This window comes from Argiope bruennichi, chromosome 9 (assembly GCF_947563725.1).
Source record: "Argiope bruennichi chromosome 9, qqArgBrue1.1, whole genome shotgun sequence".
Taxonomy (NCBI): Eukaryota; Metazoa; Arthropoda; class Arachnida; order Araneae; family Araneidae; genus Argiope; species Argiope bruennichi.
In genome coordinates this window covers 95,829,936-95,848,659 of record NC_079159.1, presented here as the reverse complement: position 1 = coordinate 95,848,659, position 18,724 = coordinate 95,829,936, and the positions used below count along the sequence as shown (strand labels likewise).

The 18,724-nt window shown below is 27.3% G+C and overlaps 2 protein-coding genes across 2 annotated transcripts in view; one reads left to right on the top strand and one right to left on the bottom strand.

Moving 5' to 3' along the window:
* Window positions 1-4,237, bottom strand: part of LOC129983617 (glomulin-like) — a 28,638-nt gene extending 24,401 nt beyond the window's left edge. The window contains exon 1 of the mRNA XM_056093150.1: window positions 4,017-4,237. The gene's annotated coding sequence lies outside the window, so the exon portion shown is untranslated. The remainder of the gene's footprint in view (window positions 1-4,016) is intronic.
* A 381-nt stretch (window positions 4,238-4,618) lies between these two features.
* Window positions 4,619-18,300, top strand: LOC129983618 (uncharacterized). The gene is made up of 4 exons (XM_056093151.1): window positions 4,619-4,703; window positions 13,327-13,422; window positions 16,188-16,245; window positions 16,595-18,300. The coding sequence occupies exons 1-4, from the start codon at window positions 4,686-4,688 to the stop codon at window positions 17,857-17,859; spliced, it is 1,437 nt and encodes a 478-aa protein (XP_055949126.1). The 5' UTR covers window positions 4,619-4,685; the 3' UTR covers window positions 17,860-18,300.
* Window positions 18,301-18,724: the final 424 nt, after the last annotated feature.

Sequence of the window (18,724 nt, the reverse complement as noted above, 5' to 3'; positions counted from 1 at the left end):
CCAATGCATCTAGAGTAAGTTCTAAGAGTATTCTTAAAAGAATGAAGAATTACCTGCGAAACACTTTGAAGGAAAATGGACTTTCAGATGAAACATGTTTTGTTTCTAATACTGAACTTGTTCAAAGTATTGAATTTGATGATGTAATTAAAGATTTTGAAGCATGAAAGACATGTCAAGTTGAACTGTAAGATGATCTCTTTGATTAATTATTAATTTATAATACAATGGAATATTAATTAGCAACTTAAATATTATATATTCTGCTCTAATAACTAAATTCTTTTATTTGTATCTAAAGAAACTATCAAAAATTTATGGTTAATTTTCACGAAATTTATTAGTTTAGTCATTTTTTTCTATTATATATATATTTATATATTAAGAATAAATTAAAAAATATATTTTAGAAATGTTATTCTGATTAAAAAAATAATTTAAAATTTAGCTTTTGCTTAAATGAAAAAAAATGATCAAAAATGAAATTAAATTGATTAGTTTATTAAATTGGGACCTCTCGACATGCACTGCCTATGGCCAGAAAATACCTAAATCTGCTAATGTCAAACGAATAAGTCAAGAAAGTGTCACAACCATGAAATTTCTTTTTAGTACAATATCATTTAAAGAGAAACATTTGAAAATAATAATTTATAAGAATTGGCAGAATTGTTGCTAAAAATAGTTAGTTCAATGTCGTCCAATTTTCCGAATGTACACAAAGCAGTCATAAGTACTTAAAGATTCCCTAGCTATATAGCTAATGCTGAAAACTCATGCATCATGTATTTAAATGTCCTCTGACCATAGCATGCTGAAAGATCATGCTTAAAACTTAAATTAATAAAGCAGTATAAGACTAAAAAGGCACACGAATTCAGCCTTGATTTCAGTTACAAATAACAGAATAAAAAAAAAATGCTTTAAAATAATTAATGGACTAATCCTTCACAACTAGAAAATACACATTTTTATAATCCAAATATAAAAATAAACTATAGTAAATAAGCATTGTACGAAACCAGTAAACATTCTATCTTAATTATATTGTATGTTTTACATTACGTTCTGTATGATGCCTAACAGTTTCAATAGCATATTCTTTATGATTTAGCAGAATTAAACAGGAATCAACATAAAATATAGTAGCACACAAAAATGAGACATTTCCAATAAACTATAATAGTGCATATATTAAAAAAATTATCATTCAGTTAAAATGTAATGACTTACTTTAATTAATAAGAAATGGTTTAATCATAACTAGGAAAAGAAAAGCAGTGAAGGTCGAAAGAAACAATAAACATTACTATTAACTGGGAATTCTAAATTTATTATCATGGTTTGCAAATGAAGAATGAAGTGATAATGGGGAATCTTCTCTGAGATGAACATTGAAAATCATGTACCTTTCATGTTATACACTCCTACTGATCCATATGTCAATGTGAATTTATCGTAATATGATAACTAGAAGTATTTTATACATTGCCTAGATATTCATTTCATATTTTTTAGATAACATATGCTTAGTGCTTATGAAATGCTCCTCAGATGGAAAGTAATTCATAATGATTAGCAATCCAAATCACAGAAATTTGCTCTTAATGCTCAAGTTTGAAATATTTAAGTTTCATAATATTTATGCTTGACTTTACAAGCAAATCCCTCAATTTACTGCAAAAATTCCATAATAAAAATATTATCATACTTAGACAACTTAATTCAACATTTCATGTGAATCACTAAACCATCCCACTAATTTAAAACTTACCTTATCTACTATTAATCATATATAATTATATATACTTAACTCGTATCTTAAGAAGGCATAAGGGTAGAGCAATAATTATTGATATTTTAGTTCTTCCTTCTTATGATCTTCAGCTAAAATTCTAAAATTTATTTTGAAATTTTATATCATTTTCAGAATAATGTTTATCTCTATCATTTCTGAATCAATATATTTTCCAATACTAAAAAAAGCCAAAATTTAATTTAATTTTCAGATACATTAATCTGTTAAAGCCATTTCTTATTTAAAGGATGGTTTACAATTCATTTCATTTGTTAATGATATTCCATTGCTTTTTTTTTTTTTTTAAGCTTAGACAAACAAATTAATACGCATTTCCAAAGTCCAGAACAAATATCAACAAGCATCACCAACCTTTAGTTGGAGTTTGAAGATAAGCTGTCATTTCTTCAACTGAAGAAAAACTTGCAATTTTCTCCTTTGAATTATTTTTATGGTAATGCAAGGAATTCATAAGCAATTTTTTTTCAAACAAATGATTTTTCTATAAAAAAACAAACAAATCCCATCCCTCTTCTTAAAAAAATTACTTCACAGATTTTTTTCTATGCTCAGGATTTATAATAAAATGTAAAAGCAATTAGCTGAATTTTTTCCCCTTAAATATAGTAGTTAACCAGCACTATAACAAATCCCAGTGAGTAAGAACTCGCTATCACTATCACAAATAATAAATATACAAACAAATTTTACATTAATAGTTAACAATCAAAGATATAAGACTGTAAAAAAATAGTTTCGTAAAAGCAAATGTTTATTGCTTTTGCTTTGCTCAAAAGTGCATTTTTCCCCCCTTGTTATTGAGCATTGTATAAATTCAGGTAAAAATCATTGGAAATAATTTTTATCAAAAAGATAATATATTAACCCATTAAATACTTTTTAAATCATTTATATTTTGGAATTCTCTTGTGAATTAATTTCAGAATTATCCTACAACAAAAATTTACATAATTAAAAAAAAAACAAAAAACACTGAAATGCAATATTTGCACTTTAGAAAAAATATTATTACTTAATATATGTAAAACTATTTCATAATATTATTTTAATGATTAATTAATAATAATAGAAGGATGTCTGACTTACAGTTTCAACTTATGGAAAATGACAACAAACATTGTAAACATAAATTTAAAAAAATAATATAAAGCAAAAACAATTCAGACAATCTTAATGGTTTTGTATAATAAAAAGAATAAACATAACAGCCAAAAATAATATTTTATTTATATTGAGCCTAAATTTTACATGACAAAAAAAAAATGTAAACAATAAATTAACTTAATTCTCAATAATCAAATAAGATTCTGACTTTAAAAGACACACAATATGAAAATGAATTTTTATATTTAATACTTTTGCAGTGAAAATAGAATAACTGGAAGAGTAGAAAGGTATTTTTTTAATACAGTCTAAAATAATTTATTCGGAAAAGATATGTTATAATAATTGAAATGAAATATAAGTTAAAATTAAATTTAATTCTGAAAATGTATAAAAAATGTACAGAATAGATTTTTTACCAAATGCTGAAGAATTTTAGGAAAAAAAAGTTACATTGGAAATAATGCAGTAATAATAGTATTTACTATTAGGAAAAAAAATGAAATACATTTTTATATAAAAAAAATTTAGAATGCATGAAAGCCCTAAATTGTTTGATCATTTTTTTTCGTATTTTAAATAGATTATTATATAAAAAAATAAAGAAAGAAAGAAAGAATTACAATAAAATTTAAATAGGGAAATAAAATGTGTAATGATTAAAGGTTTTCTTGTACTTTAAAGTTATCCTTCTTTAAACAAGGAAAAATAGAACAGATGATTTCACAATGAAATATTACACTATAAATAATTTAATAAATTGTTAACAATGAAGAATTTTCTCTTTGTTGCATTAAGTAAAAGTTCTTTTTTTAAAAAATATTAGGCAAAATAAATTTTTTACAGTCTAATAAATGTCCGTACATTTTTAAAAACCAAAAAATAAATAAAAATAATTTGAATCCAAAGATTTCAAATTGAAAACATTTTTCAAATTGATGTCTTTTTAAAGCTTGTTTAATAACCTTTTCTTAAAGCTAAGGCTTTACAAATCGTTTATATAATATTGAATACAAACAAAGAAAGATTTTAAATTTAAAATTTTCCTCTTTTTCATTCAAATATTTTATCATAAAATTAATAAGTAACTTACTTTATGAAATTCTTCCAAACTAATCGTTCGAGAAATATGTCGCAAATTACTTAATTCACTTTTTATGAGAATCACATTGGTTTTTAACTATCCAAAAACATAATATTTTAGAATTCCGTCTTTTATTCTGTAAAATTTTGAAGGGGACAATGCAGCATTTAAAATTTGAAAACAGATTTTATACGTCAAAGGAAATTGGCGAGTAGTGTCTTTTGTTTTTGTTTACATGCGGTTTTCTAAGTAAATACAAACAGGTACAGTTACTTTTCACTGATGCAATAATTAAAAATTTTATGAAACAATGAACGATAATAAATTGTAAAAAGTATCTCAAATTAAAAGGAAAAAAACCCCAAAAAATTTTTAACTGTTATTTTTACATCAAACGTTAATTTATGTTGACTTCAGAGAAATAAGCAGAATTTAAAAGCAATAAAAATAGTCCACTTTGAAATTTGTGCTTAAAATTTACTTTTTTTTTGCACAATAGATATGATTTACTGAAACATGATATATTTAATGTAAAATAAAAGTTTTCATCTTTCTTTATATCATCTTCCTATCACTTGAATTGAATCAACTAAATTCTTTTTTGTATTCAGTTACTGAACGACCGTGTCAAGATGTCGGCCCCTTTCGGCTAGAGCATGCCGTGTTAGGGAATCTGAAATGGACCCAAGCTGTTCTGTAAGTATATTTTCCTTCAATATTTAAGAAATCAAGTCTATACTATTCCTATCATATAATATAAATTCTGTACTATGCATTTTAGAGGAAAATAAGCGATAGTAATTTTATATAAATTAATCCGGGTGTTCAACTTTCATTGTTCCATAATAGGAAATGCTGTTTATTATCTCCAATTTTTCTATTTTGGAATGATCTGAAGTTGAAATCGAGTTTTGTCTAAGCATTATAGTATCTAAATTGTTGCAATAAAACAATTTTATGTGAACCACTGCAGTAAATGATCGTGTTGTTTTAAGCCTAAACCTTTGCGGCATCCGATGATTTATTTGTCTGATTTTAATCTTCAACTTAAAACGTGCTTGTAGTGTTTAAAGTTATAATACTATTGTTGAATTTATTATGCACTTTTAAAGAGAACTTTAAGCACCCGATCTAATTAAACACGGAATCAAGAACATCATCTGATTCTGTCAATACGTGTACAGTTACAATACTAATTTATGCGTGAATAATTGAAATGTATGATTATACAATATTGTGATTTGTTGAACAGCCTGAAAAATTCACATGGTAACAAAATATAGCTCTATTTTTTAAATATCTAATCATTTTTCAATTAATTTTTAAATATGGAATATAAAATCATAACTGCAAGTTACTACTTGTAATGTTCGTTTTTAAGGATCCTCATTGCGGATACTTCAACTGAGTTGAATATATAATTGAAAATTATAAATTTATTAACATCTTTTTGTTTTATACCATATGGTGCAAAGGTATGGACTGCAGATTTCATGTTTAAGTATATAATAAATATTTTTAATTTGTTGTATTTCTCATGTTTTTCATTCCCTGCATGATTTATAGGTTGTATTAAATGTTGTGTACAGGCTTTTATCATTAAAGATTCGAAAACTGTTTAATATAAATAGCTGACAGTTTACTGTTTCATAATTAATTTCTTTAAATGCTAGTATTATATAATCAGTTTTCTCAGTGATTTAGTTGCATGCTTGAATATAGTCATTGTGTGTGAATTGCCTCTTCTAAGCAAAATTATGACAGAAAAAGTTAATTTCTTTGAAATGTTATTATTTTTGCAAATATTTAACAGATTGCTATAATCTTTTTCAAAATTTAGATATTTGAAAAAGTGCTGAAAAAAAAAAAGAGGCATTTTAATCTTTTAATTTGAATCTTTTTGATTTTCTTTTTCACCATTCAAAAGAATGTATTTATGCAGTTGAGGAAACGATTAAATTGATACACTACCTCATTTTATTAGTGCAAGACAAATTTGTGGGATTAATGTATAAAATCATATTAATTATTTTAGGGTTAGTGAGCATGTTGCTGATTGTTAACCAAAAGTACCAAAGATAATTTCCCACATTTTTTTTCTAATATAGTAATTAATGGTTGGGAGGAACGAATTTAGAAAGTTATTTTATCAAATAAGTTACACTTCATTTTTTTTTTTTATCCATTCTATTCGAATCATTTGTCATTCAAAAAATTTGTATATATGAATTAACATGTGTATAAATTCTTAGTTATCTGCATATAGCTTCAATGTCTAAAAATTAGTTCCCTTATAATTATTTTTTAAATTAATTTTAAAGTTATTTTTTAATATATTTCAACAAAAATATTACACTATTTATGATCTATTTGAATTTTTATTTTTGAAATAAGTTCTAGTGCAATATTTAAAAAAAAAGAACTTTATTTAACTATAATAAATGAATGCCATAAAATTCTTAATGATATTCACTAATGAATTTTTTGTCAGGGAAATCTGAATAAAAAATAAAACAAATTGTCTAGATGTATTTTCTGTATTAAATAATCTAAAGTTATTTATCATATTTTTTTAAATTTAGTTTTTCTTTTGTATATACTATGGTTTTTATTTTTTCTTAGTGTGTGTATATATATTTATATGAATTTTCTTGGTTATTACAAGGCTAATTGAAAGGAAACAATTCAAAATTCAGCAATTTATATAATATTCGATCCATAAAATGATCAGAAAGTAAGCAAAGTGTAATCTCTTGCATCTTTCAATAAATAAATAAATAAAATACATTAAGTTGGTTTATGGTTATTAAGTATTCAAACTAATAATTGTAATATAGCTCCAAACTCGTATATCACTCATGATTGTTTTTATTGACAGTAAAACGAATGCTAGTTGCAGGTTTTCTGTATTTTTATCAAATTTCATACATATTTTGATTTTTAATAATTGTAAATATTCAAATTGCATGATTATTAGTAATTATACTAAGATTGACAAATTTTTATACTGTATTGAAACTGATGATTATATATTCAATTGTAATATTTAGTATTTAGGGCAAACTTACTTTCCTTATTGATATCCTTTGAATGTATCATAAAATTTGCAAATGAAGTGTTAGGAAAAATTTGTTTGATTATTTATGAATTTATTCTTTCTGTGTTTATTTTGTATTCTAAATTTCATGTACATTTATGATAAAGCAAAATAAATTAAAAAGTCTTAGATGTGTAAAAAGATGAAGCATGTATAGAGAACATTAGCAAATATAACTGATTAGTTTTATCTTAACTACTACTGTGAATTTGAAAATATACATCTGAGATTTTTTATTTTATATTTCTTAATAAAATGCTTTTTTATATGGATATAAATTATTTAAATTTTTTTCCCCCTTTATTTAAGTAGACATATTCTCGTATTTCTTTCTCCTTTTTTATTGTTTTTAATAATTTTGAACTATTTCAAGATATTTACTACTCAAATAATATAAATTATAAAGAATTGCTATTTTGTGTCATTTTTAATGCAGTATTTTATACTAGGCTATTTTCTGTTTTGATTATATTTTCTACTGTTAAGAATGGTATAAGAGCTTATACTTCATCTTGGGGTATTATTTAAACTTTAACATCTTATCCTTGACATCAATTATTTATACTATATTGTATTTTCTTTTATTATAGAATACTTAATTGCTTTTGTATATCTCAAACAGAATTGCTAATTATTTTGCTGTATTGCGAAAACCTCCTAGAATTAATTATGAGTTAGTGTTGTATGTTGGTATTTTGAAACATCTCTAAAGCTGTTTGTAGAGGGGTGGGGAAAAGGACTGCCATTCATGAATATTTTCAAGAAAATATTTAAGAATGCCAAAATTCTTCTCAATGTATTTCCTTATCCCCTCCCCCCCATGTAGTCATTTTTAATATTACCCCATTAATGCTACTCTTTTAATAATACTATTTTGACTTGATTGAAACTTAGATTGAAATTGATGAGAACAAAACAAAAATATCAAAATTATTTACAAAAACTTATTTGTTGCATTTATTATTAGTGATAAATTTTAATATTTGTTACTATCCATTATTTCTTACAAGATACACTGTGGGGGGGGTTACTAAATAAATATTGTGATACTCAAAAAGATAATGAGGTTTAATTTTAATTGAGTGTTAACACTATTTATCTGTTTTTTTCAATTCACAACTTTATCAGTGCAGACAATATTTTATAGAAACCAAAAGTGTAGAATTAAAGATGGAAGCTTAAAAGAATGGGAGTCAGATATTTTATCATGGATTTTCCACATGGATGATCATTAAGCAAGTAAAATGCTTTGGTTTTAATAGGATTCATAATTATAGAGTATTATTGATTATTAATGGCTGTAATCATCTTCAAAAGTTTGTGAAATAATGCAATGGAATCTGCAATGCTTTGCAAATAAAATACTTTTATTGAGGATTATTAACCATAGAATTATGTAAGTTATAAATGAAGGCCTATTTTTCAGCCTTAAGGAATAAGAAAAGCTTGAGGTTGGATTACCACCTAAATATTACATACAAAGATATAAAAAATTGCTGAACAAACATAGTAGCAAAAATGTTGACAATGCTTTCAGATTAGTTATTTTTTACTGTATAATACTACAATGCAAAAAATGCCATTTATTTAGTAGGTTTTGAGGATATACCTAAAAATCTTTAAAAAAACTGTTAAAAGCTTTCTTTCAGAATAGAATTCTGTTTTAGTTTGGCAGCATTGTCAAAAATGGAAATTTGGCAACACATTTATTGCAGTTTGCTGACATATTCTAAAAATAATTAAATATTATAATAAGATTCTGTGCTGTCATAAATCATTCTGGAAAATCAATACATACTTGACTCTGCTTTAATTATCCAGGTTTTCTTCAATAAAAAGTTTGTTTACTTTCATCATTGTATCTAAATTATAGACTATTATATTTAGGAGAAGCTAAAGTAGATTTTGTTTGCCTATTCTTCCATATTGTATGAATGGGATAGATGAAATGATTTGTATTTCAGTCAGATAGTGGCACAAAATGTTACCTTTGGTCATTAACAATGATAGCAAATGTTTCAAATAAAATTATTTCAAAAAAGGTTTTTATTTATTATATTCTTTATATTAATGTATTTAACATTTCCTATTTTATATCTATAAAATAAAATGACTCAATAACAGTATTTAGAAGTCACTCTGTAGTTTATTTTACAATAATTTATAAATTTCATTTAAGAATATAGATTAAAATGTTTTGGTACTTGCATATTAATCATGTGCTAGCGATTACTCCTAAAGATGTATTAATTATAACTAAGGTTTAACAATTTTTGGCAGTGGCATACATATATTCCAAATATTTTATTCGTTGATTACAGAACATCTATAACATTGGTCTTTAATCAGGGAGTGCTTTTATGAAGTACATTTATTTTTTATGTGGTACAAAATTTTAAGAATTTGGCCATCTTTGAGGGAGTTGAGTGGATGAGGTTAAGAGGGATAGTTGAGGCCCATTCCACGGTAATGTATGTGACAATCGGACTAAAAGATATGCATAAATATCTGATAAATTTATGTACAAATGTAGTGAAAGTCAAAAATTTAATTTTGTTAGACAATTAAAAAAGAGTTTTAATAAATGGTAATGAAAAATATATTTGTATTTAAATTTTGAGAGACCTTTTAAAATTTTTTTTAGATAGTCACGTATGTGACAAAAATTGGAACTGTGATTTGATAACACCAACTTTCTTTAAAAAAATCAGTGAATTATATGCATGAAACGTGCTTAAAAAAAGTTTCCCATAAGAAAAAGGTTTAATGAAGACAAACTAATAAATGCATTAAATATTTCTTTAATTTTTCAATTAAAAAAAAAATGTAACTTTACAGGTCATGTATGTGACAAGTAGTCATGTATGTGACATCGTTCAATTTCACATAACTGCATTTTGAAATATTACAGTATTGCGACCGTTAATTATAGGTGTTGGCAATACTCTAATTATGTCATCCCGCTGAATAACTCCTATATCATTCTCTTGATAAATGAAGTTGCATACGGATACCTGCTTTAGGAAAATAACATTGATTTCGGTGTTATCTAATGCAGACACCTGTGCTACATAAGGCTTCCAGGACTTTTTTCCAAACACTTTTACAAGTAAAAACTTGCCAAGTGAAATATATGCAGAAGTGTGATTTTGTGCAAGTAATGGAGTTCTTTTCAAACACTGTTCTGTATTTTTACAAAAGCATAGCTCTTGCACAGTTGTATCCAAATTTTGCTGACTTGTAAATAAACAAATGTGTTCATCCAAACATTTAATTATGTGGGCTTTTTTAATTCCTGGAACATCCTTAGCTAAATTCCAATCAATTTGAGTTTTATCTATATCCTTTTGCAGCATAGAAATGACAGTGATATTTTGTACTACTTTTGCAGCAACTGTAGCAAAATCAACTGCATTCTGTACTATAGCTCTTCTTGCCTTTACTTCCGCATAGACTCGGGACTTTGCAGTACCTCCTATCCCATCAACAACTCCCTTTCCATGGGAAGTTGCTGAATATTTCCATTCGAAACTAGAAAAATGCTTTTGTGTTTTGAATAAAATAAAGAGGAAGTAACAAATAAATTTGTTTTTAAACTCGCTGGATGGTCCATCGCTCCAAATTATTAATTTTGGTTTATTTGCCTGAAATTTAATAATTTCCAAAAGCTTCAAAATGAAAGCAGACACAGATAGCTTAGATTTATCTTTAGTATCACTTACAATAAGATAACTCTGTGTTTTATGATTCTTTTCAAATAATGCAGCTGTAAACAAAGTTACGTTTTCCCGGCTCCATAGTGCAGACTGTATTTCACTTTGCCACTCACATGAATAACTCATAGCAAAATCTACTTGCAATACAACAGTATTGCTTTGCTTTATATCAGATTGAAAGGCAGCAGCTTGGATTCGTTTAATTTTTACATGCTGCTTAAAACTTTGAAAATTTTCTAAAACATTATCAGTTAATTCAGCTATGCAACCTTCATTGGTTTCTTTATAGAAGCGCTTATTTTCTGACTTAACCCATTGGTGCCATTGTACATTAGAAGCATTATTTAATCCTTTTTTGCCAATAAAATCTAAAAGCAATTTTCCAGCATTACATTTATCACATTTTGTTTCCCAACACTTTGATTCCAAGTCTGAATTGCACAGCACTTCTTTCCAAAAATCATTGTTATAATCAATATTTAATCCTTTTAACAAAAGAATGAAATTCTCATGACTCTTGCATTTACACTGATCACTAGGTGTGTCTTTAAGAAGAAGAACATTTTTAGGTCTTAAACTGCAAAATTTTGAATATCCAATATTAATGCTTGGATTTTCTTCCTTAAACAAAGCATGTGCTTCTTTCATATACATTGTAAGAAAATGTTTACGAACACGTTTTTTAATGCCATTTTCCCAAATTATCATTTCATCATGCATTCCTGGAGCAGTGTAGACTATGTCTGCTCGGCACAAGAAGTCTGCCACAAGTTCTTTGTTTTGATTATTATCACTGATATTGGACTCTCTTTCCTTTTGCAGTTTTAAACCTACCTTTTCCACTAAATTGCTGACTACAGCCATTCGTTTTCGAGGTGAGGTTGGTAAGGCTTTCAAAGTTTTTTTAACTGCTTTGCCAAGTGTCTGGGGAACTGTATAAGGAGAACATTCTGGGGTAGTCGCAATAGAAGAATTCAAACTTGAAATTTTTGTAGAATTACTTATCTTTTTGGCTGCTCTGCATTTCCTCTGCCTTTCTCTAGCTGCTTGCTTTTGTTTCTTTTTCTCCTTTTTTGTCATAGTTGCTGCTTTTAAATCTCTTATTTTTTTCTGCCTTAGCTTTTCTTTCTCTTTAAAATCAGGATCATTTCTTTTTTTCTCATAATATCTCTTTTGTTTAGTAGCATTTTTTATTCTTTGTTCATCATCCATATTTTAAGCTTAAAATAGCAAAATAAGACTAAGATGCTTAAAGATAGCAAAATCTGACTTGCAGCATACTTCAAACACAGTGTGCTGTGAACCTTTGCTTAAAAACAAACATTAGGTTATAGCTGGAGAAGTAAAGGAATGTACTGCCATCTGGTGAGATGAATTTAAAATAACTGCTTTGGATTTTATAATTCAATGTCACATACATAACTGCTTGAAGTCACATACCTGACCATTGAAAATTATAAATTAATTATAATATTTTTTAAATTTTTAAATGCAGTTTCATCAAATAGTATGATTATATTTAGAAAATAAAAATTTAGAACTTTCTATTAATTTAATGATGCAAAAAATAAAAAAAAAGTTTTAATGGTCATGTATGTGACACTCCACAATCTTCATTAGCTTTGATTGTTAAAACAAAGCCAAAATAGACATTAATTTGTAATTTTTTGATATAGTATTACTAAAAACATATTAACAATTGAAAATTAAAATTCTATAGGCACCTTATGAAAGGTGAAATAATTATAGAAACCTTTAAAAAATATAATAATGAAACAGGCCATTTACAAATTCTCAGCCAAGGTTTTAAAAAATGCAATTTTTGATGAGATCTAATATTTTTACACAAAAATCAAGTCAACAACAAGCAAAATCAGATATTTTTCATTAAAATTATGTGTTATAACCATGATAATAGATTAAAAAAAAATTTGCCCCTTGGTTTCAAAATCCATGGAATGGGCCTTGAGATTAAATGCCATGATGATGACTGTATTTCTAAAACCAAGGATCTTATATTAATCTGTTAAGACAATTGAAAAACATGTTCCAAAATGTTATATATCTTTTGATTTTTTAAAAATAAAATATATATATTAATTGTGCCATTTGGTTAAAGTAATTTTTGTAATATTATTCTCATATTAAATTTATAAAAATGAGCTGTGTTGATAATGGGCTCTGATAGTTGAAATCAATATAATTAATAATTAGTATTATAATTATTATTATGAATATATAAATTCTTTGAAATAACTAATCCTTTAAAAAAAACTTTTATGAAATCATCTTGGGTATACATTTTCACATTTTGTAATAATTGTTTACCAGCAAGATAAAATTTTGTAAAAATAATTCAAAGTTTTGATGCATGTACTTTCTTTTTAGATAAAAGATTATCAAAACAGTATTTATTAAATTATTATTTTCTCTTCTTTTTTTTAATTAAGTAAAGTAGAATATTGATTTTTCTTACATTTTATAATTATGTTGTGCTTTTGTTTAGGATTTGGAATTCTTTGATTTCAAAAATGCAACTGAGGAGGAAATCAAAGAAATTCAAGCTATTCTTAAAGGTCCTGGAAGTAATGGCTGCGTAGAGGTAACAAATTCATATTCTTTTTCCTTTTCAATATCTGCTCAATATAAATAATTCTAATTTTGGCCTTGTGTTATGAAACCCTATGTATATTTATTTTTAAGTACAGTTGCATATTAATAGAACAGTGTGTTTTTGTCACAAAACAAACAGTATATACATTAGTATCAATTGATGGAATTAGTTTCTTTGAAATGAATTGATATTCACACCATTAGTTAAATTTGAATTTGTAGTTTTTCATTCTAGATTTAATCCATTGAATCTTTGGCATAATGATATTAGAATGAAAGAATCTATAAAATATTTATCTTCGTAAAGAAAAAACACTACGAAATTGATGCATGAAAAAATCATTTAGGTAATCATCACATTTAATTTGGGATTGAGATTTTGTTCAGTTAATTATAAAGTTTTAATAATTGTACTCTGCTTGATCAATGTTACATTCCACTTTCATTGACCATTCCGAAATATCTGGGAGGTGTTTTATGCTATCAGACAAAAACGTTATAAGTAATATATGAAAATGTATTCTAAAAATTGACTCCTTTCACTTGCAGTTCTTTTTTTTTCTTCATATATTAAGATTTTCATGATCCTTGAAACCCCCGGGGTTTATTTTGTATACTTAGCATTCTGGCGAAGTACTTTGTTGTTGCTGAAAAATAATGAAACTTGCATTCATTATTTTTTGAGGGAGAATAGAAGACACCTTTTCCTGTGCTTTGTCTACAGCATAAAAGGGTTGTGAATATGGAAACAGTAGCGATCATATTTTTTTCTCTGTGTAGTTTGGAAGGGGAGACCAAGTAGCGACCAGGATTGCCATAATTGCAAAGAAATCTATTTCATTATGCTTTCACAATGCATAGATGCAGAACTGAAGAAGATTGCCTGAGTTCTGCATATAAATTAAATATCCCCCCCCCTTAATTTCACTTCATGTTGCTCCATACCTTAAAGATTTTTTATTTTAATGTATATAATTTCTTAAATGGAGCATTCTGCAAATCATAGCAAATAATGAAAATAGACTACATATTAAGTATTGTTATGAAAACTAAAGAAGAAGGTTGATACTATATATGATTTCAGCTTTTTATTAATAATTTGACTGCCAGAAATATTATATGAGGTTTCTGTAAAAAAAGATTTAGAGCAATATTTTATGTAGGGTCCATCAATTAAGTGGAAGCTTTTGACATTCTGTACAATTCCTTTAAACATTATAAAATAATAACCATACGGAATATTGAAACCTATTTTTGTTTTATGTGAATTATTTATTTAAAAATTTTCCAGTTTAAAGAGGAATATCTAAAATTTTCAGCAAGTTGGAAGAATTTTGCAGAATTAAGTATCTAAATAATGCAACTGTTATTAAACAAATAATATTCTTGTCGTTTAATAACATTATCTACTATTTTTACCATTCTATTAAAGAGACTATCCATTTTTGGTGCAGGATAGGAAAAAATATTGTCATGAAAAATGCTGTTCTTGATTGTGAAAAAGTTTGAAGCTTGACTTTTCAAACAAATATTTGGATGTCAATACCGGTGCAAGGTTCTTTGCGGATAAAACTGTTTAAAAGGCTTACTATTCAGAATATTTTTACTTTTTTTTTTTTTTTTTTTTTTTTTGGAAAAATAGCTCTAAGGGATTTGAAACATATATACCAGGAGTATAAATCCTTTATTTTTGTGTGAAAAAAATTTAGAAAGTCCCAAACATATAAAAGATGTAAAATGCTATAGAATTTTGAGATGTAATTAAAATTCTGATGACAATATTCCATGGAGAATTCTTAGTTGAAAATCGATTTGTTCAAAAGTCTTTGGGGAAAAAAGTCTGCTTTAAATAGGGCAAAAGAATGGACAAACAAAAAAGACAGGAAAATGGTTTCTACTTTACAAAAAGCCAAAAGCAATCAAATTAAAGAGGCAGAATAAATTTTCAATTCATAGCAGAACTATGTAGTTTTGGGAATTTGGAGCTGAAACAAAGTAAATTAAAAATATTTAAATAGCATATTTTTTCCAGTTAATTTGTTTAAATGGGTAAATGAATTCTTATTGATTTATCACTATATCTTGTAAATATATTTTTATTAATAAATTTTGTTTCAGTTAAATTGCAATGTGAGTATCCAATAATAGTTTGTGTGTTTGCACTTTTATCTAATGGTAAAAGTGCTTGCATTGTAATTTTTGAACTGTAAGTTATGGCTTATTAATTGCAAGCTGATTCTGCTAGGTGCTTTTTGTGTTTTTTAATGATCTTGAAGTAGTGAGCAGGAATGTAATGGTGAATTGACTGTAAATTATTTGACTGTTAATTGTAAAACTATTTGATTTAATTGTATCATTTGTTTTTATGTTTTAAATGTTTAGGTCTTTGAACTTTTTGACAAAGACTGCCAAAAATTCTTGAATCTTTTTTTATTTTCCAATAAGTTTGGGAACCTTGAAAATTACTAAAAAGAAATTGTGTTTATATAGAAATAGGGGATAATGAGTTTAAGTTGATTTAATTTAGAAAAACTGATGTAAATTTGGAAATGTTTAGTTAAGTTTAGTTTATTTAAAATATAATGTATATAAACAGTGTGTTATTGTAACTTCACTATTTTAAAATGTATATACATTGAATTATTATGATAATTTTTCATTTCTTTACTATGCCTTTTGATAATTGTATATAGTATTTCATTAATGTATAAAAAATAGAATTATTTTAAATGCTGACATATTTTTGATTTTCAGCTGCCATGGGAAATTCCTATAAAAGAAAACTATATTGAAGGTCTTCCTGAAGATGAAGGTAAAATTATTTTCTGAATTTCGAAATAATATTTATTATGAAGCTTGTTTTTTGAGATGATTGTATTATGCTTTTATAAAACATAAAAAATGAAGAGATTGCTCATGCACTAAGATAATATTCTAATATTTTAGTAGCATCTTTATTTCTTTAAGTTTTACTGAAATAACATTTTTTTCATTTAGCTTTAAATCTTTTTGAAATTTGAAAGTGGTTGAATATTGTAAACTCAATTCTGACTTGTTTCATTTTAACTATTCTAAAATTCAGACTAGAATGTTTCTTCACCTTGATGTAATATATTTAAAGTTAAAATATTTTTTAATAACATGTTATACCATTTTTTTAGGTGCTCTGGAAAAAGTCGATCAGTTAGGATCCGTAAAAGATAATAAAGAAATAGGATCTGTGGTTGGTCAAGCCTTACAATTTGTTGGACCACAAGCTCCCTTGTCTCCTCCTGAAGCACAATTACCGCCGCCACCTCCAGCAGTAGAAGCATATGTTACTCTACCAACAACTGCTGGTCCATATCCAAATGCACCATACTTTGTGTCGAGGACTTTACCTTACCTGCGTGCCTATCCTCACATGGGTGTTCCATTTTTTGCTTGCCCAATTCCAGGTGCAGGTGAACCTGGTCCATATGGGCAATTTGTACCAGTGGTTCCTGCTACAGTAGGACAAGAAAAATTTGTTGGACCGATTGAAAATGAAACTAATCAGAAAAACAGAGGGCCTGTTGAAAGGCAGTTTAACAGACGCAATAAAAAGAAACTGTCTAGCACAGACTACTGTGGTTCAGTAGAACCAGAAGGCATGGATGCTTACAGGGAGCCAGATCTTGGTGAAGTGCCAACTCCGACCTCTCCTGTCAGCGGTGAACGTCCAACGTCAGTGCCTCTTGTGCCTTTACCTGTGCCACCTTCGACTTTTGCTGTTGCAGGTGGTACACTTCCCATGCATGGCTACCCACCTGGCCTTCACACTCTTCCTTACACACAAATGTCAGGACCTCAAGCTCCCTCGCCTGCAATGTATTATGTTCCCGTATTCAATCACCCTTACAGCAGCTATATCCCCTCACCACCTTCAGCTCCTATGGTACTTCCTGTTAATCTCCGCCCTGAGACAGAAATTAATGAACTTCCCATAGAAAAGTGCTCCAAGGTTGGTGACACCAACGCTGAAGAAGTGCTTGAAAATCCTGCAAGTTCTCTAATTGTATCCTCTCAAGAGGATGCTTTAAACGTCCAGTCGAACTGTACGACAGCATCAACAGTGGAACAGTATGGTGAAAAAAATGAGGTGCAACCATCGTCTATTGATGCTGCTGCCAAAAATGCGGTGACAGAGAAGGAAGAAGCGACAGACTGCAATTCTTCTTCCGATCCTCTGAGCTCTTCTCCAGACTGTGCCCAAGAAACAGACGACCCATGCCAAACGGCTAATGAGGAAGTCAGGGATCGTTCTCGATGCTGGGCAGATCTGTTTAAGAAACCTGCTCCAGAAGTAAATGGCATAGACCGTCGACATGACTGTACTAGTACTTTAAAGAAGGATATAACAAATGGTAAAACGTACTCTGTGCCTGTTAGCGATAGCATCCATTAAGTGTTTAAAAAATACCTAGCAATTAATTATGGCTGCAGAATATATTTTGCATGAATTTTTTAATGAGACTGTTTTTTGAGGAGGCTGCCTCATGTTTTCAGAGTGATATTCTTGTTGTGATCATGATCGATGGTTGAGCTTTGTGCATAAATATATTTAAATTATTAGGTAGGGTGTTGAATTTTTTTGTGCTATCTTTCACTCATATCTACCACATTTCACTCCACTTCCTTTTGGAAATGAAGTCTGGCTTTGTGGTTGTATAAAAAAAAAAGTATAAACAGGACTGTGCATTACTAACTTTACAATTGTAAGGATTTGCTGTGTTTTAATTTTTATCTTGTTCTTTACAAATGAATTGTATATACACTTTTCTAAATAGTCATTTGAATGAAAGACTCTAGATGATGTGTTGTTTGAAATGTAGATATATGAATTTTTCTAAGGTTTAGAGTTGAAAAAATAAAAATATTAATATTCAGAAATCAAATTTTAGAGAAATTTTTTTCTGGTTGTCACATGCTTCAATCATGCTGCTATTAGCAATAACAAATCATGCAAGTTTTGTATGTAAAAAATCTTTAAGTCATTTGCCACAAATAAATACAGTTTCCTTGCCTGAGAGCAGGCTTTTGCAAAATAGATATGCCATACTATTGTTACAATTGTGAAAGTTACCTAAGAAAATAAATTTTTAATAGCATAGAAAACTGGAAAATCTTTATTATTTTTTGTTCCTTACAGAAACATAGGTATTTTTAGATATAGGTAATATTGAAATTAATTTACAAAGTTTGAATTGAGGTTGTTATGAAATTTTCAGAAATATCAAATGTGTATGCCTTATTTCGGTGATGAAATTGTT

Excerpts from the sequence above, each read along its gene's own strand:
- LOC129983618 (XM_056093151.1), top strand. Across the intron at positions 13,423-16,187 it reads GAAGTAATGGCTGCGTAGAG|CTGCCATGGGAAATTCCTAT; the intron begins GTAACAAATTCA and ends TTTGATTTTCAG. Across the intron at positions 16,246-16,594 it reads AGGTCTTCCTGAAGATGAAG|GTGCTCTGGAAAAAGTCGAT; the intron begins GTAAAATTATTT and ends CCATTTTTTTAG.